The 26,498-nt window shown below is 43.5% G+C and overlaps 1 protein-coding gene across 1 annotated transcript in view; it reads left to right on the top strand.

The window, feature by feature from the left end:
• hmcn2 (hemicentin 2) overlaps positions 1-19,885 on the top strand; it is a 48,262-nt gene extending 28,377 nt beyond the window's left edge. The window contains exons 34-81 of the mRNA XM_035165673.2: positions 498-716; positions 820-933; positions 1,350-1,537; positions 1,631-1,727; positions 2,448-2,609; positions 2,722-2,835; positions 3,033-3,229; positions 3,815-3,896; positions 3,981-4,112; positions 4,201-4,344; positions 4,444-4,603; positions 5,075-5,199; positions 5,277-5,460; positions 5,567-5,664; positions 5,768-6,046; positions 6,136-6,323; positions 6,660-6,741; positions 7,301-7,437; positions 7,530-7,671; positions 7,764-7,908; positions 8,016-8,140; positions 8,306-8,462; positions 8,569-8,690; positions 8,773-8,937; positions 9,043-9,150; positions 9,265-9,399; positions 9,524-9,658; positions 9,834-10,103; positions 10,183-10,373; positions 10,465-10,678; positions 11,851-11,985; positions 12,091-12,281; positions 12,942-13,023; positions 13,116-13,286; positions 13,897-14,049; positions 14,333-14,470; positions 14,639-14,760; positions 14,852-15,092; positions 15,198-15,257; positions 15,348-15,467; positions 15,595-15,729; positions 15,925-16,044; positions 16,215-16,340; positions 16,878-17,006; positions 17,104-17,397; positions 17,914-18,033; positions 18,126-18,252; positions 18,369-19,885. Of these exons, the coding sequence (XP_035021564.2) occupies positions 498-716; positions 820-933; positions 1,350-1,537; positions 1,631-1,727; positions 2,448-2,609; positions 2,722-2,835; positions 3,033-3,229; positions 3,815-3,896; positions 3,981-4,112; positions 4,201-4,344; positions 4,444-4,603; positions 5,075-5,199; positions 5,277-5,460; positions 5,567-5,664; positions 5,768-6,046; positions 6,136-6,323; positions 6,660-6,741; positions 7,301-7,437; positions 7,530-7,671; positions 7,764-7,908; positions 8,016-8,140; positions 8,306-8,462; positions 8,569-8,690; positions 8,773-8,937; positions 9,043-9,150; positions 9,265-9,399; positions 9,524-9,658; positions 9,834-10,103; positions 10,183-10,373; positions 10,465-10,678; positions 11,851-11,985; positions 12,091-12,281; positions 12,942-13,023; positions 13,116-13,286; positions 13,897-14,049; positions 14,333-14,470; positions 14,639-14,760; positions 14,852-15,092; positions 15,198-15,257; positions 15,348-15,467; positions 15,595-15,729; positions 15,925-16,044; positions 16,215-16,340; positions 16,878-17,006; positions 17,104-17,397; positions 17,914-18,033; positions 18,126-18,252; positions 18,369-18,747 (7,454 nt within the window). The 3' untranslated portion in view covers positions 18,748-19,885. The remainder of the gene's footprint in view (positions 1-497; positions 717-819; positions 934-1,349; positions 1,538-1,630; positions 1,728-2,447; positions 2,610-2,721; positions 2,836-3,032; positions 3,230-3,814; positions 3,897-3,980; positions 4,113-4,200; positions 4,345-4,443; positions 4,604-5,074; positions 5,200-5,276; positions 5,461-5,566; positions 5,665-5,767; positions 6,047-6,135; positions 6,324-6,659; positions 6,742-7,300; positions 7,438-7,529; positions 7,672-7,763; positions 7,909-8,015; positions 8,141-8,305; positions 8,463-8,568; positions 8,691-8,772; positions 8,938-9,042; positions 9,151-9,264; positions 9,400-9,523; positions 9,659-9,833; positions 10,104-10,182; positions 10,374-10,464; positions 10,679-11,850; positions 11,986-12,090; positions 12,282-12,941; positions 13,024-13,115; positions 13,287-13,896; positions 14,050-14,332; positions 14,471-14,638; positions 14,761-14,851; positions 15,093-15,197; positions 15,258-15,347; positions 15,468-15,594; positions 15,730-15,924; positions 16,045-16,214; positions 16,341-16,877; positions 17,007-17,103; positions 17,398-17,913; positions 18,034-18,125; positions 18,253-18,368) is intronic.
• The last annotated feature ends 6,613 nt before the right edge of the window (positions 19,886-26,498 follow it).

Consider the following 26,498-nt stretch of genomic DNA (forward strand, 5'->3'; position numbering starts at 1 on the left):
TAACATTTATTGACATGCACACAGAAAGTAATGTTATAGTCTTTAGGCATTTTAGACCCCTATGGGATTTCATCGGGATTAGGAGGGGGTGAAGCAGAATGTAGTAGAGGAATTCCCCCCGGGGTCTAGCCACTGGTGGGATGAGTTGATGATGATTCTGCTGAAGACTGGAGGAGATTGGGGTGGAGGTAGGTCATGCGCTTCACTGAATGTTTGACAGCAGCCGAATGATTGGCTGGAAAGACTGCAGCAGAATCTGATTGGCCATTTAGAAACGCCCACAATCAGCTGATCAATAAGCAGGTAAAGTCCTGACTGAACTTACTCTGAGCTTCATCAGTTATTTCCATCACCCAGGTTGGGGAAATTCTACTCAATGCAAATGTATTCTTGATTCAGTTACTTTAAGATTTGATGTTAATATTTGTATTCTTAACAAAAGAATCTTGTGAATCAATAGAAAGCAAGCTGACTCAAACATTCCATTGTCTTGCCAGTTCCTCCGGTCTTCCACCGGTTGACTAACAGAGAAGCAGCCTGGGCTCTGGGACATGAGGATGACAATGACAACGAGGACATGGTAGAGAAGCGGGAGGTGGTCCTGGGTCATCCGATCAGCTTGTCCTGTGAGAGCAATGCAATCCCCCCACCAAAGCTCAGCTGGTATAAAGATGGAAGAAAACTCACCTCTGCAGATGGGGTGGTGCTACTTCCAGGTAGAGTCTCATTCCTGTGTTAAAGCCTGTGGCTGTGATGTACGAGTGAGGAGTCATATTCACGGATGAATCTGCTGATGTATGCATGGGTTTGTCCTGTCAGGTGGACAGGTGCTACAAATCCCCCGAGTGCTGAGAGAAGATTCTGGAAAATACACATGTCAGGCTGTGAATGAGGCAGGAGAGGACCACATGCACTTTGAACTGGAGATTCTGGGTAAGAAAGTGCATCAATACATCAGACTTCATTTGTGGAGCACTTTTCATACAAACAATGAAAGACAAAGTGCTTTACAGAACCAACCATCCACTTGCAGTGCAAGACAATATTAACAGGCGCTGAGGAACAACAATCGTAAATCTCATAAATATGAAATGTGGAAATACCAAAGGCTGTTCAAAGGGGGATACTAGAGGTATAAATAAAACCAGAGATAAAAAGTACAATATTAAAGTGAAAACATTTAATATGTAAATAATTTAAATAGAATAAAAGGATATATTGTATCTGTAAAACTGTCTAAGATTTGATAAGCAGAGAGATAAATATGTTGATTTTCTTGGTAATTAAATTTTACACTGGTGGAAATTAATTTAATTTCTGAAGAGATCTCTTATGTTTTGCCTCCTCAGTCCCTCCTGTGATCACGGGAGCATTGGAGGAGTTCATGGAGGAGATGGGAGCAGTGGTCAACAGCACTGTGGTCCTCCACTGTGACGCTGCTGGACACCCTGCTCCAGTCATCTCCTGGCTGAAAGATGGACAGCCGCTGCACACAGACCAACAGCACCACATCAGTGAGGATGGGACTCAGCTCCAGGTCAGTTGTTGTTCACTTGTACACAATCACCAGTAAACAGATCCAACTGTGACGTGTAACCTCGAAGAATAACACTCAAATCCCATCTGACAGCTCCTCAGTGTCCAGGTTTCCGACATGGCCGGGTATTTGTGTATCGCTGAGAACAAGATTGGAACAGTTGAGAAGTTGTTCAGTCTGACAGTGCAAGGTAAGAAAAGAGCTTTACCCCACATTTGGAAGTGGTCTGGGACGCATGTGGACACATTCTCTTACACATTCAAATGTGTCCTTGGTCACATATGTGGGACCTCCCAACTCAGCTGATGGCCACCGACCAACCACAGTTTCACAATGAATCAAGCATGTTTACTCTTCTCTGTGCTCATACGCTGATTTGTTTGTGGCCACTCCCCCAATATCAACAATGATCACTACATAATGATTGATACGTCTCTTAAATTGGTAAAATCTTACTTCACAGCAACACAGCTGCAAGAAATTCATTCAGCCCCTCCTGACTCCCCTCTGTCTATACCGCTCTCTCTCGTAACGACACAAACACAGTGACAACGGACACATCTGTACACTCAGACTGTGTAAAAAAAAACACGTCAGGAACACAAATGATGTATGTGATTATTTGCATATAGAGCGAGGAAGTGACAAGTGAGGAACACTCAGGACAGGATTTCAATGCCAGGTGTGAACAGACAAACTTAACGCTGACCACTTGTGATCTCTCAGGATGGATTTTAATACCAGATCTGGACATGACCAGACAAACAACCATTCACACTCACATTACCTCATACAAACCATTTAGAGGCTCCCATTACCTAAGCAGTAGGTCTTTGGACTGTGGGAGGAAGCAGAAGTACACAACTCCTGCCCTCTACTTGTACCACATAACTGTTTCATTCTCTTCCAGTGCCTCCGAGAATAATTGGCAGCAAGGAAGAGGAAGTTGGTGTGATCGAAGGCCACATGGTGTCTTTGCTGTGTGACGTCCAAGCGTACCCTCCTCCAGAGATCACCTGGACCAGAGACGGAGAGGTCCACTTGATTGGCAACGGCATCAACGTCCTGCCAGGTCAGCACTCGGCCACGTGCAGACAAATAATTCTTATGTCAGGAGAATTTCCTTTGTTTGAATAAAAATCAAGCAGTGATATTAAATTCGATATCGTGCTTTCATGTGTCAGGCGGCCAGATGCTACAGTTGACCCGGGCGAGACTGGAGGATGCAGGGCAGTATGTCTGCACAGCCACCAACTCAGCAGGCCAAGACCAGAAGAATATTCTCCTGAGTGTTTACGGTGAGCAAACACATGGTGACACATCTGCACAATTTAGCTACATATATATACAGATGATCAAATCTCAAAACACTGTCTGGGCAAAAGATCTGTTTACCCCAGGCCAGCTGTGAGCATGCATAGTCCAGGAGTGACTCATACCAACTCTGAATGAATCAAACTGAGATCATGTCCTCTGTGTATCTGCCAACCAACAGTCCTGCCCACCCTGAAGCCCCGACTTGATGCTGAGTCAGACTTGGTTACCCCTCAGGTTGGCTCCTCTGTCACACTGAGATGCGAAGCCCATGGTGTTCCCGAGCCTGAGGTCACATGGTATAGGAACGGGCTGCAATTGGCTGCAGGGAACGGACTGAAGATGGATCGTCACCAGCTGGAGGTCACAGGAGTTCAGGTCGGGGAAAATGTTACATCATACACGTTTGAGGCAGCAAACAAAACAATAAAAATAGTTTTTGGGAGTGGCTTTCAACAGGGGTCACATTTGATTTCCAGCCTTTACTTGTGCAACAACATTGTGCAAAAGCCTGAAAATAATGTACCAATAACAAAAACTGAAACCTATCCTGTGTCAACAGCTGTAGCAGAGATATGGGGATCCTAAAATGCTTTTGCCAAGGAGATTTAGAGCTTTCAAACAAGTTGTCAAAGTTGTATGAATACGTGAGTCCAGTACAATAGTGAAATAGTGCTACCAGGGCCAAAGTGGCCCACAGGTGGAACAGTGTATTTTAAAGCATATTTAAAAAGAAAATACAGACTAGAAAAGACTGGGTGAGCAGGAGACACAGCTGCATATGTGACAAGACACAGCCCTCAAACTCTTTTTGACCGGATGCATTTGAACCCAGTTCTAAGTTAATTCACCTGATTCAATGGACGCACCAACGAGCACAGCAGCAAGGATCCATGTCCCTTCTATGCCTGTTCTCAAAATGCAGCATCCTTCACCAAAACAACTTTCTTCTTTGGCTTCTAGATGACAGATGGTGGCACCTACACTTGCAAAGTGTCCAACATGGCGGGACAGGTGGACAGGACATTCAGACTGACGGTTCATGGTGAGAATATCTTTGCTGTGTTCTCAAAATAAAAAAACTTTCTCTAAAAGGCAGTTGTTTTATCCTCCAAATATATTTCCACAGTTCCACCTGTCCTTGCTGGGCCTCTCCAGGAGTCTCTAAACTACACCCTGGGCTCCCATGTGGGGCTGATATGTGAGGCCACAGGGGTCCCCGTCCCCAGCATCACCTGGCTCAAAGATGGAGCACCTATTGGTAAGATAACAGATAAAAGATATACAGAATGGGAACAATAGAGACTTGTGCCTGACAGCTTGTGTTTGTGAATATGTTTGCTGTCCAGAGAGCAGTCTGCAGTGGCAGTGGTCTGTTCGAGGGAACCGACTGGAGCTGGGGCCTCTCACTTTGTCACATGCTGGAACATACACCTGCGTGGCAAAGAACAGCGAGGGCCGCACACAGAAGGACTACACACTCACAGTGCAGGGTAAAGAGCTCTCTGCAAAATAAGAGACACTTATCCTTGAGCTAACTGTACATGCTGTTGATAAAAGTGCCATTTAAGAGTAATCCTTGTCCTACCCAGTATCGCCCACCATCCTGGACTCTGACCACCCAGCTGACGTGAGTGCACCCATGGGAGAGGAGCTGACCCTGGAGTGCAGAGCAACTGGAACCCCCACGCCCCGCCTCAGCTGGCTGAAAGACGGAGTGACTTTAGAGGGATCGGACAGCCGTCACATCTCGTAAGTCATTAGCAGTTACTGCCAGCGCATGGAACAGTGTGAATTAATAGGTGTAATAATTGTTCTGCATCGATCGATCAACACCCACCCCTGCAGGTTTAGGAAATTACAATATTAATCATCAACGTCAAAGATAATGTGCATGACAGAGGGATATGTGGACAGATGGAGGCGTTTATAGTTCTTTGCCTAATTTCATCATGAGAAACATAAGAGCAGCTGCTTTACAGCTGTTCGGCAGCTTATTTGGTCATTTCAACCACAACAGCCAGAGACAACAAATGTCTGTGTGCCTGTGTATGTACATGTGCGTGTGTGACCGTGAGAAAAAACGTGGGATGATGATAATAATGATGGGAAAGTGATTCAGAGGTTGGGGTAGGCGCATAATCAATGCTGGGTGAAACAGGATGGCACATGGCAACACATGGCATTAATGTGAAAACATGATGCGTCTTTGTAACCCGACAGTGTAACCCCTGATGGCAGCACGCTAACATTACTGAGGCTGAGTCCCGAGGATTCTGGGACGTACACATGCTTGGCTTTCAGCCCGGCCGGACAGGAAAGCAAAATCTACACCCTCTTTGTTTTAGGTCAGTTGGAACTTTTACTTTTGTGCGTCTTTGTTAGTCCTGAGTGATTCCCTTTAATTCAATTTGACTTGCTGCAGTCCCTCCATCCATCTCTGGGGAGACCACTGTCCCCAAGGAGGTGCAGGTCACACAGGACAGCGCCGTGACTCTGGAGTGTCAGGCGGCAGGAAACCCTCCACCTCAAATCAGCTGGCTGAGGAACGGACGTCCGCTGCTCCTCTCTCCCCGTGCACGCCTCCTCTCTGGTGACTCTGTGCTGAGGTCAGTTTAGACAAAGAAAGCTGAAAGCAAACATGGTTGTTTTGCAAAGAGATTGCATGTTTATAAGTGAGGTAATGCTAAACGTCCCCTTTTCTTTATAAAATAGGATCTCTCCTGTGCAGCTGTCAGACTCTGGAGTTTACACATGTGTGGCACGCAGTCGAGCTGGACTAGCTGAGCTTAGCTATGACGTCCAGGTCCAAGGTACAGTCATAACATACCACCCAATGATTTCCACAAGAGCTTTTTCAGTTTAGCATTTTGGATCTGATGGTTTCCTACAGATGTTTCTGTGTATGTTCCACAGTGCCCCCAGGTGTTGATCATGTGGAACCAGTGGAGCCAGTTACAGTCGTCCAAGGATCCTTGGTCACGTTAACCTGCGAGGCACGTGGTGTTCCCCCTCCCACACTAACGTGGATGAAGGACAGCCAGCCGCTGTCCCTTCACCGCAACCTGCTGCTGGATGGACAGGAGACGCGGCTGCAGCTGCCCGACGTGGCACCCTCAGATGCTGGCCTCTACAGCTGCGTGGCCAGTAACCAGGCCGGAAGCAGCACAAAGAGCTTTAACCTCACTGTTCTTGGTAATTCCAAAAACAATCTCATATTTAATCTAAATCACAGTTTAAACTCCTTGTACAACTGACCCGACACATTAATTTCTCTAATCCAGAGCCTCCAAAGATTTCCAGCTCCAGCTCTCCAGAGCTGACCATAGCAGTGGACAGTCCACTGGAGCTGGAGTGCTCGGCTGTGGGCGTCCCACCCCCCACCCTCAGCTGGCTCAAAGATGGTCGCCCCTTAGAAGGAGCGGACATTGTTCAGCAGGATGGACACTTTGTCAGGATTAGCAAAGTTCAGGTAAATTACAAACTGACGGCATGTGATAATACTGCAAAGTTGTTCAAATAATTAGATAATTTGGTGAAACTTTGTGCCAAAGATAAACAATATAAAGATTACCTTGTTCAAAGAAAAGACAAAAAGACATTTATGCTTGATGCAGTTTACATTTGGGATTTAGATTATAGATAGAAAAATTTGAAGATGCTTAAAACGCACAAGCATTTGTCTGAATAGCCAGAATTTAGATGCTCTAACTAATGAAAGACTGAACTTTTTAACAGCATCAGTTCATGTTAATACAGCACAGTTATGCAAGACCCACTCAAACTGATTAATACCATGTGTTTATAGGTGCAGGATGCAGGTCTGTACACTTGCTTGGCCAGCAGCCTGGCTGGAGAGGATGGAAAAAACCACTGGGTCAGAGTCCAAGGTGACAGCAGCTGTTCTTTTCAATGTCATCATCACTTCTTCCCCCTGAGCTTCCCCCTGAACCACACCTGTGGTTTGATCTCTGCTTTCAGAAGTAAAAATCTGTGTTTGGACTAAAATAAAACAGTCTTGGTTTGGCAGCAAATTCCAGCTAAGGTGTTATCACACACATCATTTCTAGTTTGATTAATGCCAGAGTTAATATATTTTACATCATGCAGCCCCCTTGTTGCATGTCTGCACATTTGCTATGAATAAAATTTGACACAGTGGTGTTTAGACTTATTAAACTGCTGAGATTAATGCTCCACGTAAACTAAAGGGATTTGGGTAATGACGCTCATCTTTATAAATTCTGCATTCTATTTCTAAAGTTAAGAATTTAAGTTTATTTGTTCCACAAGGTGATATGTCTTCTTTAGAATCGATCATATATATATATATATATATATATATATATATATATATATATATATATATATATATATATATTATTTTTAATCACAATAATTCTGGTCTCACCTTAGAGAAGTTCATCACTTAATGTGTTTGTGTTTCAGTCCCCCCCACCCTCCATGGCTCTGGTGATGTGAGAACATTGACAGTGCCAGTTAATGGACACCTGACCTTGGAGTGCCTGGCAGACAGTGACCCCCCTCCTGATATAGAGTGGTACAAGGATGAGGCCAAGCTGCAGGTACAGAGTTGGTAAAAACACAGGTATTGAACTAAAAGCCATCTCCTGACTCACACTTTGTCTTCCTTCTTACCCTGCTCTCATGATATTAGCCAGGGGGTCGTATCCAGAGGCTGGCAGGGGGTCAGTACCTGGAGATACAGGAAGTCAAGCCAGACGACAGCGGCCAGTACAGCTGTGTGGTCACCAACATGGCTGGAAGCACCAGTCTGCTTTTCACAGTGGAGATTCTGTGTAAGTCTACCTGTCAGTAATCAATAGTCAGAAATATTTTAACTTGTTAAAGCCAGGTCAAACTACATGGATGTCACTTCCTACTCTTCTAGTGCCACCAGTAATAAGGGAGAGCAGTTCACTGGTGGCCACCCATGTGGGCCAGGATGCCCGTTTACCCTGTGAAGTTGAAGATGACTCTTCGCCCACAGTCGTATGGAGAAAAGATGGCTTCCCTGTGTCTCTAGATAACAAAAAGTATGTAAATTAACAACAGGTCAACCTGCCATATCAAAAGCAGACACAGCTTCAAACTTTGGTGCGTCTGTCCATCCATGCATCTTGTCATTGTGCGTTCGTTTCAGGTACACGATATCAGAAGGCTCATTGCGTGTACATGCGGCTCAGCTGAGTGATGCTGGTCGTTACTACTGTACCGTGTCCAACCAGGCGGGCTCAGATCACCGGGGGATTGATCTACGGGTGTTTGGTAAATGTAGCGAAGGAAAACAGTTACTCTATGTGGTGTTTCCTTTTTATGTTTATAGCACAGAGATATAGTTCTGTCCCTGTGTTAGATTTTAGCGTAGTTTGTCATGTTTAAACCCAGATATACTCTGTACAGCTGTAGCTAAAGCTGTCCTGTCTCCTGCAGTGGGTCCTTCAATCAGTCCTGGTCCATTCAACGTGACAGTGACCACAGGGATTAGAGCTGTGCTGAGCTGTGAGATTACAGGTATACCTCCACCTAAGGTGTCCTGGAAGAGGAACGGCACTCCACTTGATATCAGTCAGCTGCCAGGAGCGTACAGGTAAAGGCTATGGCTGGATCCACTGTGTATACACAGCATGCGTGCATCACAACTCACTCAGCTGTAAAAAGTGTAAAAACTGAGGCAGTATATCTTCTTTGTCCAGGAGTCTGTCCTCGGGGTCCCTTGTTCTTCTGTCACCGTCCAGTGAGGATGAAGGTTACTTTGAGTGCACTGCCGTCAACGATGTTGGGGAGGAGCGCCGGGTCATTGAGGTCATTGTACAAGGTATTGAATTGTGTACAATAAGCAGACTGTAGAAAAGAATCTCAGCTGGCTGAATTGATACATGTTCTATTTTCTCTTTTAGTCCCACCAACGATTGAAGACGATGTCACGACTGTGACGGCTGTGAAAATGTCTCCTGTGGTGCTGCCTTGTCACGTACAAGGACGTCCTCAGCCCACCATCACATGGACAAAGGGAGGCACCAAACTGGGCTCCAGAGGAGGAACTTACCGTGTCCTTCCCACGGGTAAGACAACATGTCTGAGCAGCTCTAGTCATCTTTTATAATTATACATCATGTTTGAATGTGCAAGGACTATATTCAACTGTGTATCTCTACTCTTCTATTCAGGAGTGCTGGAGATTACTGCTGCGGTTCCAAGTCATGCTGGCAGATACACATGCTCAGCCCGCAACCCAGCCGGCGTGGCACACAAACACATGTCTCTCACAGTGCAAGGTGGGCTCTTAGGGACCAGCCACAGGTCACTCTGTGAATGTTGTGTGTTGGAATTATTATAACAAAACATTGGAAAAGCCATATGGTAATGTAATTGTTCCTCCCTGCCCGTAGAGCCTCCAGAGATCAGGCCAATGGCAGAGGAAGTACAGGTGGTGTTGCATCATGGGACTGTTCTACCCTGTGAGGCTCAAGGCTTCCCCAGACCATCCATCAACTGGCAAAGAGAGGGAGTTCCCATAGCAGCAGGTAACAATATATAAAATATCAGAACAGCTTTCTACACTCCATATAAGATCTACTTTATCAAACTGATTAGTGAAGATACTGAAGTCAGACTGTCCCGCTCTTGCAACTTTATGTTTTATCTTAGGTCACAGACTGGCTGTTCTCTCAAATGGAGCCCTGAAGTTCTCTCGTGTCACGCTTGGTGATGCGGGGACTTACCAGTGCCTGGCAAAGAATGAGGCCGGCGTAGCTGTGGGCAGGACCAAGCTAGTCCTTCAAGGTAACATGGACAGATGTGAAGGAATTGGTGAAATTGTACATCACAGTAGTATGGGCACAGTAACAAAACTCCCATTTGCATTGAAATATTGTAACCAGTTGCTCCTAACTCCCTTCAAAGCCATTTTCGACATTTATAAATGAAATGAATAACTGTTCACCACATATTTCTCCAGTTCCACCGGTGTTGAGCGTTCCTCGTGTGGAGTACACTGCAGTGCTGGGCCAGCCAGTCAGTCTGGAGTGTGCAGCTGATGGGCAGCCGCAACCTGAAGTTACTTGGCACAAAGAGAGGAGGCCTGTGGTCGACAGCACACATATACGTATCTTTGCCAATGGAACTCTGGCAATTACTTCAACGCAGCGCAGTGATGCCGGCCTTTACACATGTACTGCCAAAAACCTCGCCGGCAGAACCAGCCAGGACATGAGACTAGTTATTCAAAGTGAGTGAAGGCTCTTCAAGATAGTTAAATTAAGTTATAGGAGTTATATCATTAAATTAATGATGTAATTTCATTTCAGTCCCGCCCCTGATTCCTCCTGCACAGACAGAGCTGTCAGTCATGCAGGGATTTCAGGCTCTGCTGCCGTGTGCTGCTCAGGGTTCACCAGAACCCAGAGTGTCATGGGAGAAGGATGGTGCAATCATGGCCAACCGTCCTGGCAAATTCACTGTCCTGCGATCAGGAGAGTTGATAATTGAGAGAGCTGAGGTATGAGCCATTATTCTTTACTGCATTAACAACTTCATCTCTGTCCAAGTCTGCGGTTTTAGAATAAGCAGTGATTACTTTCTTCACACAGCCAGGGGATGCTGGAGTGTTCACATGCGTGGCCACAAACGCAGCGGGCTCAGTGAGACAAGACATCCGTCTGTCCATCAACATGAGGCCTGCCTTCAAGGAGCTGCCCGGTGACGTAACCCTGAACAAAGGACAGAGTCTGGCCTTGTCCTGCCACGCCCAGGGAACACCTTCTCCTGTCATCTCCTGGACTGTTAACAACTCCCCCTACTCAGGTATTGCTTTTAAATTTGACACTTCTACAGCAACACGTCTTTAGTATTTTCATGTTCATAAAGCTTGGTGCTGAGGTACTTAAAGGGGAATTCCAGTATTTTTCAAACTGATCCCTATTTTTTAAATGTGTGACAGTCCAAGAAATGTCCACTAAAGGGGCTTTTTCCCCCAATAAAAAGGCTCAAAATGCTATTCTAGGTTTTTGCCAAGAGTCTGGCAGCATTAAACATGTCTCGCTCAACAAGAATATATTGTATTCAATATATGGAGACAATCTTACCACAGTAAAGTCAGTTAAGCGTCTCGTATAACAAAGGTTACATATTTCTTATATAGCATTTCTGGAAGCCAATAACTTCAAACCGATTGGTCTTAGTCTCTGATCACACACCATGCAGACTGTTGTCCAGGCGAGAGATTTTTGTAGCGAAAATGTGTTTCCTTGTATGGACACATGGTCAGTCTGAGACAAGTCACTTAACATATATCATGTTTTTGACACAGACGCCCCTTACTGGAATTTCTGACAACACCAGAGAAAGAGGATGTGTATTCATAGATCACTGTGAAATACATTTGGTTAAATGATAACTAATGTCAAAAAACACTTTCACGTCTACACTTCAACAACTTCAGAAAAATGTTGCTAAAGTTGTTTCTCTCAGTAAATCCAAACTGATTTCTTCAAATCTCACTCACCCATTTTCCTAGACTTGTTTACTTGTGTGAGCCAGAATATGGGACAAAGAGCTCCTACAAATTGAAGAGCGCTAACGAGGACAAAGAGACAGCGATGTCATGAGACTATAGAGTGAGACTTCTCATTGAGCAAGATATTTGTAAAGTTGCCAGACTCTTAAAGACCCAGAATAACAATTTGAGCCCGTCACTGGTTAAAAAAGTACTTTTAGTGAACATTTCGCTGAGTGTCACAGTTGCTTCATTAGATTACACTGTAGCCACTGCTGCCGTGTCACAGCTGCTGGTGGAGGCGATCTACCGGACTGATTTTGTTTTTGAAAGTACCCTTCATTTACACACCCACATTTATAAAGCAAGGGCCCACATTGAGAAGTACTGGCATTTTATGTAACCCAGGACTGTGGGGTTTTGTTTCCACTGAATTCAAATGTAACCACTCCTCTGACAGTAGTGATTGAAAATGTTCCAGGTGCCACTATAGATGAGGCCGGCAGGAGTTCCATCATAATCGACAATGTGACTACAAGTGATGCTGGGACCTATGTGTGCATTGCAGAAAACAGTGTGGGCTCAATCCGAGCGCTGTCATTTGTCCGCATTAGAGGTGAGCTTCTTGTCAAGGATCAGTCCAGGCTGCTCATTTAACTTTCAACAGATAATATCATCTTAATTATATGTTGAACTACTCTTACGTGCTATGTGCCTGCAGAGCCTCCGGTGCTGAAGGGTGAAGCCCACATGTCTCAGACAGTCGTACAGGGTGGCTCGGCCATGCTCGACTGTCCAGTCCACGGAAACCCCAGCCCTGTGCTACGCTGGCTGCGGGATGGAAAACCCTTGCGGCGTTCCCTCCGAATGCAGGCTCTTCTCAACGGATCCTTGGTCATTTACAGAATCACTGTAAATACAAAGTCTCCTTTCCTTCCTACATTATACAGCAGAGCTCAAGTGTTATTCAGCCAAGGCACTCAAGTTTGAATGATGAAGCCCCCCTGAGCCCACTACTCACACCGTTACTTTTCATGTCTCGGAGAACAATGGAGCAGCACTCATCCTTTCTGAGCTTCATCTGCAGTCCCCTCAGGCAGAGAAACAGCGTGTGACTGTCCTGCAGCGTCGCGCTTCCACCTAAATCAGATTCACTTCAGTCAGAGGCTAACCGCATTAGCAACAGAGGGAGGGGATGAACAGAAAGCTGGATGTTCCCAGACTCTGCTCCTCTTTCCTCGGCCTCTAACCTCGTTAGGTCTCTAACTGCTGCTGTAATTGCAGAGCCTGCAGCTGAGACTTTCTCACAGACAGATGACTGGCCTTCCCACAGAGCGCTCTAATGTGAAATTTCCTCTTCTTGCTCCAATAATATCTATTATGACAAACAGTTCAATGAAACTAAAGTCTCAACTGCCCTGTAGAAAATGTCAGGGTTTTTTGCTGTAATTTTAACTGTCTTTAAACATAAAACTACAGATGATCAAAGGTTTGTGTGTCTGTCAGAGAATATTCGCTCCTCAGAGTGAAAAATTAAGCCAAACTCTCGTCTTTCACTCGTGTGATCCACAGGCTGCAGATGAAGGGGAGTATCAGTGTGTGGCCGAGAGTGAAGCTGGAACAGTTGAGAGGACCATTACTCTCAAGGTTCAGAGTGAGTTCTGAGCTAATCTAAAAAAAAATACACACAAGTCGGTAGCTCTCAAAGAGTCTAAGAATGATTATGCTGTCTTCTCTATTCCACAGTCAATGGAGGCTACTCCAACTGGCAGGAGTGGAGTCCATGTAGCATCACCTGTGGACAAGGTTTCCAAGAACGAATCAGATTATGCAACAACCCGGAACCAGCCAATGGGGGCCGATCATGCAGCAGTCCCAGTGTCGATTCCAGGAAATGTCATGTTGGTCTCTGTCCAGGTGCAAATCATTTTTGTCTTTGTGTTCTTTAAATTGTGTATATACACAATTTCATTGCTTGTGTGTTTTAGAACTGATTAACTTCATAATATCATTTTATTATCAAGGTCATATCCATATCCTATAAGATCCTACTGAATGTTTTTGTGTGTATGGATGAAATAAGTCATGATGAAGTTTACCTTACAGACAGAATGTACACACTGAAGGCACATTACCCTATGTCAGCCATGGCTATTATTACTTCATATGTACCAGGTGTCTGCAGGTTTCAACAAGTTATATTTAGGATATTTGAACATCTTTTTAAGACCATAATAAATAAAATAACAAATAACAAAATATACAGGCCGCAATAACATTTCTCTTGAAAACACAACACAAGTAGCGTTAAATGAACGCTTACATGATTAAGACCTACCGAAACGTATAAGGCCCAGTATGTAGCCTAATATTTGAATTTATTGAAGACGTTTTACAGACTTTTAAGACTCCACAGAAACCCTGTTGTGAAGATATGTGGTAATTAAGACACATGTACTAAGCTAAACTTACTAAACTAGAAATAATTACATGACTGACTTCAGTGCCTGTAAACTCTGACTGACAGGAGAGACTCCTCGCAAGACCAGAGGCAGCCTGATCGGCATGGTGAATGAGAGGGAGTTTGGCGTGTCCTTCCTGGAGGCCAACATTTCAGACAATGTGGAAGAAGCCAGCAGTACTCTGCAGGCACGCCTCGACAACATACCTCCCAGCGTGGGTGAGTGATAGCACATTATAACCACTGGAGGTTGAAATCCTTCATTCTACATTTCCAGCTTTTTCCATTAGACGTGCAGTAAGGTAAAAGTTAAAGCATGTTTTGTTTCCACTTCTAAATTACTTCTATGGGTAGATGTGAGCAGCAGAGAGTTTAGGTTATAGATTTGACAAAAGAAGTAACAGCATATTCATGATGTATATTACATATATTTTGGGATATAATCCAGCTGTTGTTCAGTATGTCCATGAGCTGTAAAAGACCCTGAGCTGTTGTATTGCAGGTCCTTTGCTGGGGGTGCTGGTGTCTGTGTTCGCTCCCATCTACTGGACGACTGCGCTGCAGAGCGGAGCAGCCAGAAACGGCTACTCCTTCACTCAGGGCCAGTTCAGACAGGAGTCCCAGCTGGAGTTCGAGACTGGTGAGTTTTATACTTGTTTGCAATTTGCAAAATAACCAGCAGATGGCAGCACTCACTTCCCCTGATATGCATGAGTTGACACAAAGGCCATTGCCCCAGTTTCACCATGCTTCCCCTGCTTGTAAATCAGTGAGCTTTTTACTATTTTCTTTTTATCCCTTCAAACAGGTGAGATCCTCCGTCTGACCCACGTGGCCCGGGGGGTGGATTCTGAGGGAGTTCTACTAATCGACATTGTAGTTAATGGATTTGTTCCTCCTTCATTGTCGTCTTCTCATCTGAGCCTCCAGGTTTGTTCACTGCTCAAAGACCTGAGATATTTCTGAACGGAGAATTTGTTGACTTAATCCTTAATTCTCCGATTTTGTTCGTGTCCTGCAGGAATTTGATGAGTCATACGTGCAGACGGGCCAAGGGCAGCTGTACTCCTGGTCATCGCAGACCCACCAGAGAGGAGGAAACCCCATGGTGCTCCGCTGTAATCACACCATTATTTACGAGGACCAGGAGGAGCGCCAGGGCCCTCTGCTCCAGCTGCTCAAGGTCTCTGGGATGAACAGCGTCTATAACATGTTTACTCTCACTTTGGACTTCCACATCACTGCCAGCCTACTCATACCAGGTCTGTGGAACACATTAGAATCATTTAAAACTATGACCACATTACATGAGAGCCTGGATCTAAAACACTGACACGACTAACACTGAATGGACTCTGTGTTTGCAGATGGTTATGGAGACTCATGCCCTAAAGGTTTCACTCTTGACACAGCCTCCTACTGTGCTGGTATGTTGCTTTCCTTTCTTTAAAGCCTCATTTATCTTTGAACATTTGTCACTGTGCCACTTTTATTATGATCAAATGTTTTCTCATTAGATGAAGATGAGTGTGCACTGCAGACTCCCTGCTCTCATTCCTGTAACAACATCATGGGAGGTTTTACCTGCGCCTGTCCATCTGGTTTCACCATCTCTACAGAGACCAACACATGCCAAGGTGAGACCAAAAGACCTGTCTTTTGATAATTACCAGGTATTCTATGACACTGTCCCAGTTTCAGCTCTCGTCTTCATCTAATCCTCTACCTCCACATTTGACTTCTTGTTTCTATACCACCATGCAGATATCGATGAGTGTTCCCAGGGCTCACACATGTGTCACTACAACCAGCAGTGTGTCAACACAGTGGGCACGTATCGCTGTCAGGCCAAGTGTGGCCCAGGATTTAAGCCCAGCATCACAGGAACCAGCTGTGAAGGCAAGTCACTGTTAATCACCGTTAAACCGTCTGCTCAACACTGCATATGGAGGCACAACCACTTATCTCCGACTGTGGATGTTGTACACTGTCCCTTTCTCAGTTATTGCCCTATAATATTTGTAGAAAAATGTCACTTCTCATAACGTACCAGAGTAGATTTATTAAACCGGACGTGTGAATTGTATGTTTCAGATGTGGATGAGTGCCAGGAGTCTGCTCTCTCACCATGCCAGCATCAGTGCCTCAATACTCTGGGCTCCTTCCGCTGTATCTGCCACCCTGGATATCAGCTGTCAGGACATCGCTGCATTGGTCAGTCAGCTCAATATTCAAGCTTACACATGTCAACGAGATGTTACAAATGTCAGGGAAATGCAATTCAAACTTTTCAATCCACCCTTGTTCGATTAAGGAGTATGTTTTATCCAAACTGGAATATTATCCCTGACAACATAACTTAATTATTGGTTGCACTATTACAGATATCAATGAGTGCATGAGAAACATCTGCCCGGCTCACCAGCAGTGCCGTAACACAGAGGGAGGATACCAGTGTTTCGACAGCTGTCCGGCAGGCATGACCAAAGCAGACAATGGAGCCTGCAAGGGTAAGTGGCTGTCATACATCCACTTTGTTTTCATACAGGCTGCTAAATGTACTTTTCCACCAAACATAAACCATTTCTACATCCATCAGAGACATCAGCACCACACTCTGGAGCTCATAGAATTTGTTTTGACCTAAAAAAAATGCATGTTTTTTTCTTTCATTAACATAATCAGCAAAAGCCAACAAGACCGTTGGTGATTTAAACTGGAAGCTTCTAACAACCTCAAGCTGCATTTTAAGTTGCATAACACCAGATCAGATTTCACAGGATGGTTTAAGCACATGAAACAGCAAGAGGTCACTACTGATCCCCCACTAAGCTTTGAAAAGTCTGTTAGTTGTTAATGAGACAAAACTTCTGATGGAAGAAACAAAGATCCTCTTTATAACAGGAGGCAACACACTTAGGAGACTGTCGTCCTAACTGCACCACCGACATCTCAACAATGGTCTCAACTGCTTTTTTACAGAGATAAGAGAAATGCTGTTTTTTGTTGATTGGCTGATAAGTTGTTATTAACTACATATTTTTCAGATATTGATGAGTGCCAGGATGGAAGCCACATGTGTCGCTACACTCAGATCTGTCAGAACACAATCGGAGGTTACGGCTGTGCATGTTCCAGAGGTTATCGAACACAAGGAGTAGGACTTCCATGTCTGGGTACGATATCTGCTGCGTCTTTTTTTGTTATACAACTCAACAATGATGCTCTGATGAAGAGCACAATCAACATGAGTGTTTTTTTTTTACCTTCCAGACATTGACGAATGCCAGCAGACACCAAACCCTTGTGCCTTCCAGTGCCGCAATGTGCCTGGCAGCTTCAGGTGCCTGTGCCCACCCGGTACTGTGCTGCTTGGGGATGGACGCTCCTGTGCAGGGCTGGAGAGAGGGCAGACCTTCACCAATGGGACCAGAGTCAGGGCAAGAGTTCACCCGCAGCTAGTGTCGTCTCTGGGGAGGCCAATCCTCTCACGTTCTCACGGAGTGTCTCGCATCACCAGACAGAGCTGTCCTGCAGGGTACACCAACAGAGACGGAACGTGTGTTGGTGAGTGTGCATCCAAACTAGTTCCCATGTGCAGTATTCAAAACAAAGAACAGTATGTCCACATCATACTGTCAGCTTCATTGACCCCATACAGATGAGGTATTAACATCTGTCCCAAGTGATCCGATCAAAAGTGATCAGCGCTTAATGTGTGTGTGAACGCACCGATATGAGTCCTGAGATCCAAACACCCTGAGGTGGTCTGATTGATAAGGTTCCTAAACTGGTCAAATCTTTCTTCAGAGCAGCGCTGCATGAGATTAATCTAACCCAGCCTGACTTCTCTCTCTAATGCCGACACTCAAACGCGGCGACTTCTGACACATTTGTATACTCTTCACAAACACAAATGACAGTCGTGATTATTTGCATATAGTGCAGGGGAGTGAGATCCGATCAAAGGTGTTCACAGGAGACACATTTCAATACCAGGTGTGAACAGGCAAACTTCACACTGACCACTTGTGATCAAATCAGAACGGATGTTAATACTAAGTCTCATCACTCTCTGTGCAGATGTGGATGAGTGTCTGCTCAGGAAGCCATGCCAACACGAGTGTCGGAACACCATTGGCAGTTTCCAGTGCCTGTGTCCCCCAGGTTATCAGCTCTTACCCAATGGCAGGAGCTGTAAAGGTAAGAGCTTACTTAAACCCTTTACAAACCAAGTACTTAAGTTTCTTACTTTACATGATTACAGCTAACTTCTCCTCTGTGTCTACCGTTAGACATTGATGAGTGTGTAGAACAAGGCATCCAGTGTGGACACAATCAGATGTGTTTCAACACCAGAGGAGGATACCAGTGCCTGGATACACCCTGCCCTGCTTCCTTTCAGACTGGTGCCAGCCCTGGGTAAATTGCATGACTGCAGTGTATTGTAGAGTGTTTAAAAAACACTAGGAGCTGTGAGATATTTTAATCCTGACCTGGCAGTGACAACTTTCTCTTTCCTGTTGACTTTTTTAAAGGACATGTTACAGGCCCTGCTCTTTGGACTGTGCCACAGGCGGCTCTCCTCTGCTCCTGCAATACAAGCTGCTCACTGTGCCCTCTGGCATTCCAGCTAATCACAATGTGGTACGACTGTCGGCTTTCTCGGAGTCAGGCGTCCTGCAAGATCGCACGTCTTTCACCATACTTGAGCAACAAGCAGAGACGGGAGTGATGGGCCGGGTGTTTGGCATTAGAGACGAGTCCGGCAGGGGGATCATCTTCACCCTGCGGGCTCTGGACAGAGCGGGACTTGTGCGGCTGAAGGTGCAGGCCACCACCATCTCGCTGCAGGGCCGCATCACCTACCAGAGCATCTTCATCATTTACATCTCCATCTCATCGTACCCCTACTGAGCCTCTGTGCTGCTTTACAGATGACTCTGCCCCCCAGTGGCCCCTTGGTCACCTGTCACCCACAAGACAGTTCCCCAAGAAATCCCAGTGCCTTGGACACATTAGGCCACGCAAAGGAAGAAGAAACATAGAATAGGTGGACATAGTGGATTTCATGAAGATGAGTAACCCCCTGTTCTGTGACTTAAAAGTCAATGAAAAAAGTAAGAGAAAAGACCTTCCTTTTTTTTGCTTTCAGTGGGAAAAGTGAATAAATTATAGAGCAGGTCATTGTCAACTGAAGACATCGGAACTGACAAACATGCTGGATGAACATTTTTTTTGTTCATATTTTATTGACCATATGCTCCAACTGGGAAAATGCCAAGAGTGTATCTTTCTTCATCAATATCTGAAAATGCACAATACCCAAAAAATGTAATATCAACCAAGCACTGACGTTATTTAGTTTCCATCAGGTTTCTGCTATGTCATTTTGTATGTTAGTTTCAAATGTGGAATTAATAATTCTGGGGCAGATTCCTTCTCATATGAAAGTATGATCGCTGCCCACACTTGGAAATACAAGCCTATTATATTGCTTGGTGTTTCCCCTTTTGTTTTAATTTATTGAAGTCATTTGAACACAACACTGCCTCCTGACACAGACGGTGTGATCTTATAAGGATCTGCCAGACAACCCTTCAGTGGCACGTTGTAACAGTGGCTTGTAGCGGTCGAGTTAGCAACAGTGTTTAATCTATCATATGTGTTTTTGTACTATTTTCTAATGTTTTTTTTTTTATCATGTGGAAAAACTATTTTTAAAAAACTATTCTGAATGTACTCAACTGCTCTGAGTGGTGCTGGTGTTTCAAAGAGAACATGCAGTTAATAAGAAAAAACACTGTTGGACTGCACTAACAGATTCTGAAGGGCGGCTTCTCTGCATTCGTGGTGATACACATAACATTTGGAAGAGCTGCTGTTCAGTCATCAAACATGTGTCATCATTGTACAAATCTGAGAAGGGAAGTTATCTGAAAACCATGTCACGCTCACAGTTGCAGTTAAATTACTTTTGCAGATTAAACAAATATTCCTCTGTTGCTGTAAATGAGCGTCAAATATTTGTAGAAATAAAATGAACAACACTTTTGTTTTTGTCTGCTTTATTCTTATACAATAGTCTGGGTCAGTCTTGGGTATAACCTGACTAAACATTCATCAGCATTTTGCAGCTGACAATATCGCTGCCAACCTGATATATAACAAAGGGCGGGGGTGCACAAAGTTAGAGTGATGAACGGCTTTTTAACCCCAACCAGATGCTTTTAGATCATTTTTACCTTGGCGTACCTCGACACTAACCTTCAGTAAAACAGACTTCTTGTTGCACATCCAGTAAACTGTCACACAACTTAAAAGAGGATGTAGATGTATGCTATTTACACTATGTGGCTCTGTCAGGTCGCACTTTTCTGTTCGACCCCGAGAGAAAACGAACCAAACCCGAGCCAAAGGTCATTCTATTTGTTTATGTCCATATCTGATCAGAGCTCTGTGTTTTCCAGCAGTGTAAAAAAATCAAGGAGATGCGTCAGCAGATGTGACTGAACCCGATAATCGTTAAAAAATGTTTGTGCAAACCCGCCCCAACCCGTCAGGTCTTGGCAGGCTGGGTAGCGAGCTACACTCTGTACATAATGAAAAGTTCAGTAACTGCTGATGTCTCTCTGGCTAATCTGGTGAGTTCATGTGCGCAGACATTGTTCAGTGATGTCATCTTTTGAGGTTCTGTTCTTCCACTCAAATGTACCCTAAGGGTTTCTCATCAACGTAAGACAAGAAGTGATCCAAACACAAACAAACTGAAATATATTCATCACCCCTGTCTTACATCAGTACAAACCTGCTCTTTTGATATGAAGTGACAATGTGTTACTACAGTAAATGTGTTTCTACAGTAATCCTAGAACCGGACTGAGCCTCTGGTTTTGTGCATAAATCAAGTCTTAGACTCATCCTCACTCCCAAGACAGGACTTCATATCATCACCATGAATCGCTGGACTTTGTTTACTGTAGTAAAACTATGGTCTGGCTTTTAGGTTTTTCCTCCAGTGTTGTCATCACTGCAATGTGTTTGACTGCTGGTCGTAATAACTGTTGGACTTGAGGAGAAAAAACACAAACAATATTAAACAGCTCAATCTCTACAGGAGGGAATTCCAACATTCCCCACTTTTCTAAAGAGACACGTGGCTGCTGGAGAAGAGGTGAGCGGCTTCACGACAAAACTTCAAACCCCCTGAAACACTGTTCATTTCTTTAACTGACAAAAGCTGAAGAACTAAACTGTTTTGCATCTGTTATAAAAGTTAGATATTTGATCCTCGTTTCTCTTTAGTCAGTAATGGAGAAGGGTCAGGAGAGGGTGTCTGCTGATGCTTTAGGCTGCCTGGAGTTGTTTAGTTTTTTACTGTTTATGGAATATTAGCTCAGCCTGGATGTTATGAATTACTAGAGAATGTGAAAAAAACAGGTGATATCATTATTGTTATTAGTTAACAACTGTTGCTCAGATAATCTACAGTAGCATCCACATGCTCCACTGCTATCATGAGGCTAGATGGACAGACAGACAGACAAACAGACAGACAGTGAGACAGACAAACAGACACAGACATTTTCGAAGTAGCATTACACAGAAAGGATTCCAAAGCCACTTCCTAATGACTGTGTTTCTAAACATACAGCTATTAAACTGAATCCTTCTGGATGATGCTGCATGTGAAGTTAATAAAAAACACTCTGATCTACGTCTATAAAATCACTGCAATAATAAAAGCAGCTCTGATTTTAGGACTAAAACAGATGCAAGGATGTAAATGGCATAATCAGTGGCAACAAATAATAAAAAAATCGCATTAACAGAAGGGAAAAAGAAGCAAGTGTTACTTTCTGAGAAAAACAGCAGGACAGCTAACCACACTGGAGGCTCCTCATTCATTAACGTTTTATAAAGCTTCGCAGATTCTCTGCAACACGTGTGTGTTCTGTTAGACAGACTGGAGGCCTTCTCCTCTCTTCTATAAAACACTAAGTATTAGTGGGAATGAATGCTTACGGCTGCGTGATGGCTCCCACTACCATCTCCCCTACTGCTTTACACAGTTAGGATGTCAGGAGAAATGGGGACTCGCTGTGCTCCACTTACTAATGAGCACAACACTGTTGCCTATTAGTAAGTATAAGCAATGGAGCTCAGAGCAGAACAATCATTCACAAATTAAAACTGCAAACAAAAGAATTCTTCAATTCAAAGGCAAACATTTCCCTTTGTCCTCCAGTCTGTCTGAGATCTGTTGCCCTTCATGGGCCATATACACTTACAAAGGAAACATTTACAGCTGTGCTAAGCAACATTTTTATATGAAAACTGGAACTAATTATTTTATGCACCTCGAAAGGTGTCGCTCCTATTGATGAACTCACAGACAACTATCTCCAGATGTGAGGTTCCCTTCAACTCTGAGACCCGTAATTAATCTAAATACTTTGGTTTTCCAGCCTAAAAGTTTACTGTTCAGTCTCGTAGCTCCTGTAGCTCTTCAAAAGCTGAAGAGTGCTCAGTACCAAATGTCAAAGACACAGTTAGCAACTAGTTGGTAAAAGCAGTGATGTAGCCATATTTCTTCCTTAGGAAATAAGGAGAACAAAACTTGTATATCGGACATGTACCCCTTTCTTTTACAAGTCTAGGCAAATCCAGTCACAACCATGGTTAGGTGCATACAAAATGACAAAGTATTGACAAATTATGTGCCTACAAATCACAGCAGTGTAGGAAGTGGTGCTCCAAAAGCTGCGACATACTGTAACTCCAGACATCGTTCGGCAGCTGCAGGTTTGAATGCAAAGAGGAGCTGTTTTGAGTTTTTTGAATGACACAAGAAAAACATATTTAGCAAAAACAGCTGGAAATCGGTCAAATGGTATGATTACAAACCTGTTCTTCATCCGCGCTGAAGACATAATAACCAAGCAGCTTAACAGAACCCTGTAATGTATAACTTCCTGTGATGTCTAATTTCACAGTTCAGATGACAAATACCACACACATACCATGACTCTTTCTGTAACTGTCTTGGAAAGTCTGAATAAATCCATATCGAACATTGTCAAACTGTAAAAGAGCCAGATTTGTGTCATTCAAACAAGGTTGACTTTTGATTTAAAGACAACAATGACATGACTCGATGTGTGAAAAAAGCTTTACATTTATCAGGTCAGGTGACACCTGAGGTTTATCAAATTAGGTTAAAAAAATATATTTAACATGTAAAGTGTTCACAAATAATTTCAAACTTTGTAGCTGTTAATTTACTTATGTATCTGTGTAAAATGTAAAGTTTGCACATATTTATGAAAATATTGTATGTGTATGTACATTTTATTTGTTTTCATTATAAAAAAACTATTCGACCACAAATGGCCAAACAATTTACTAATGCGGCTTCAAACGTTAATGTCTAGTGTTGGTAACTGTATTAGAAAAGACATTTGTAAGTGATGTTGCAGATGAGATAATAGAGGATGAGAAAAGCTGAAAGTTATCATGGACAACCCCTTTTATCCTCTCTGTGCCGAGCTGAGGCAACACAGACACGTTCAGCTACAGACTCACCCAGTCACACGCCACAAAGAGCGCCTTCATGCCATTATCCATCAGACTGGACAATGTTACTTTAGTCCAAGTTGTAAAACCAAGAATCACAGTAAAATGACTGCTATGCACATATTGCATATATACAACAGAATCTGGATTTAAGGGACACTCAGTCATCCAGGTCAAGTGTATATAGAAAAGCGAGGAGGAAAGAAAGTCCAGTTGCTGATGTGCGCTTTTACAATTCCTCAAGATTGCACAAATACATTCTGTATTTCACTGACATAAAGCACATGTATAGAATAAGTATCTTGTTATTGTATATACTACTTCTATTATGATCTTATTTAGTTTGGATTCTGTTTCTATTCTTTTTTTATTTCTTACATTTCCCCCCAGGATACTCAATTTTAGTTCTACTGTATCAAATTGAATTTCACCTACAGGGGATCAATCAAGGTACACCGTTTTGAAAATCGAATTTAATCTTCAGTGTTTTGAACTTTACGTATCCGTCAAGTTGCGAAAGAGCAGATTCACTGATTTGCCAAGTTACATCACTAACATAACAACATGATATTAAAAAAAACTTTACATGAGATCATCCATCGCTCATCCAAAAAGCTGTATTAAATTTCGCAGAAAACTCTTTGACACTGCACAAACATGGAGTCACTGAGATGGAACAACACAAACTGGAATTCAAACCAGTAATGAATATGAGTAATGCTGCAGCTTCAGACGGTCATTACTCTACTGTCTGTAAATAAGTGTGGGGAGGTTGAGTAATTCTTTGATGTGGTGATGGTGAACTAATGAGGATGTGGAGAGCCTGTCAGGACTCCTTGAGTAAGGCAATAAGTAAATACTGGACACTGTTGTACAAATATAATTCATTGTTAGAAAAGTGTAGTGTTCTGAATCGTTTGGCACAGAATCAATAACTGAAGATAAGGAAGCTTTGAGTAATGGTTAGACTGACCCAATCACCTCAACCTTCCATGTGCTCCAGCAGGCCTGACCTCTACCTCCTTGTTAATTCAAACAAGATGAGGGTCCCCTCGTGCCAAAAATGCAAATGCAATCAGGCTGCACACTGGGGTGACTGTGTATGAATATAAAAGATGCTGGCAACATGTTTTAAAACCATTAACAGAATCTGCTAGCACACACTTCAACATCACACTCGAGGAATGGAGACGAATGTATGAAACAAGCGTATACTTTCCAGATGACACATCGAGTTTCCCTCTTCATCTGGCCGTGCCGCCAATAAATGTGACAATCAACATCCACGTGCAGTAAACTCTTACACAGAGCTTTACCCTGTGCCCTGCTGGAAATGACTTGTGCACAGATGAAAAGGGGTGTGATGATAATATTTACTTGTTGCCATAGTAGCAATGAAAACATACATATCTAAAAATCTGTAAAAAAAAAAAAAAGTAGGCCAGTGGAAAAAAAAGGGAAATGAGGAATAAGGTAAGCATGGCACACAGAAGATAATAGGGGGTACTTTGTGTATTAAAGAGCTGGTCATTTCTAATGCATGGGCTTTGACGTTTTACATTTGTGTTGCACTATTGCATTTGTGTTAAAATCTTTAAAAAAAAGCATCAATAGAGGCTGACACTTACAGTCGGAGGTTGCATGAGCTCATGGAGACTTGCATTACACACATCCGTACCAACACGAAGCGCTGCTAAAGCGGAGCACTCACAGCTATCACCACTCTCAGAGGGGCAATAAAAACACAAGCTCATTGTGTGGTATACTCCTTGACATCATTCCTCTCAGCTTGCTTGACAATATTTCCTGCACACATGAGGTTGCAGCTTGCCAAGAACATCAGTGAATGTTGGACTGATGTTTACCCTTTACAGACGTGTGTGAGGCTTCTTTTGGCCGCCTGTAGAATACGCAGCCGTTGATGACGTCACCGAGACAATCACACTCTGCCAACCACCCACGATGCTCCCTCATTAACATATCTGCCTCCAGGAAATGCAAAAGGACACCAGCTTTAACGATAATTCGTTCATGTGTTCGGAACATGTTGGCTGGAATGTGGCTGTTGTGGGAGTGCATGCGCCTGGTTGAGTATTTAATGTGGCCCAGACGCTGACTTCATCGGCACAACGCTTACCACAGTAGTTCCATCCATCCTGCTTCCCAATCTGCCAGCCAAACCTTGCTTCCTACCATTACACCCGGGGACTGCAGATGAGGAGGAGGAAAAAAAAAAAAAAAAAAGAGAGACTTGCATCAAATTCAAACATTTTGTAGCAAGGGATGGAAAGAGGTAAAACGACCACCACCTGCTGAAAAAAGAGGGAACGCACAAGGTTCTTTGGATCGATTCCACACAGAGTCTCAAAGCTACTGTTTTGGGTTCGGCTCTACAGTTTACATCATTCACATCAGTCCAGGCATTACAGCCTGACTACAGACGCCAGGTTTTCTTGTTCCTCACAGTCACATTTTTTCCAAGCACAGGGGCTCTCGAGGCTAAAATGAATAACAACTATTATATAAGCGTTCACAGCAAAGTTCCAAGCAAATTAAAATGAAATAATCAGGGCTCCATGTCAAGGTAAGTGGATTTTTTGCAAGACAAGTGAATGGAAAACATAAATTAAGTCATAAACAAATAAAAAATCATGTCTCCATGCTATGTGCCGCTCATCTCTCAGCTCTTCAGTTAAATGAATGTTATGTTGAGAATACTGATTTAAAACATATGCACTATGTCCCCATAATATATCCAACTGCTCCTTTTCGATCACTGCTTTGATTGAGTTGATCCAAATATTCCACTCACAATTTAAACATGTTACCTCAGAGGAACAGTGGCAGTGATCTTACTTATGGCTCCGGTAAAGTCAGAGAGAGCGTCAACTTCTCAGAAACTGCAGAGATGAATTTGTCTGAGTAAATTAGGAGGAAGAGGTGATGTTCTGCAGCATTACATTACATTTAGCTGACACTTTTATCCAAGGCGACTTAGAATAACTTCATTCAACTGTGAGGGTACAAACCCAGAACAACAAGAATCAAGTACATACGATTTGCTTCAAAAAAGCCAAACTACAAAGTGCTAC

This window comes from Hippoglossus stenolepis, chromosome 9 (assembly GCF_022539355.2).
Source record: "Hippoglossus stenolepis isolate QCI-W04-F060 chromosome 9, HSTE1.2, whole genome shotgun sequence".
In the NCBI taxonomy this organism is placed as follows: Eukaryota; Metazoa; Chordata; class Actinopteri; order Pleuronectiformes; family Pleuronectidae; genus Hippoglossus; species Hippoglossus stenolepis.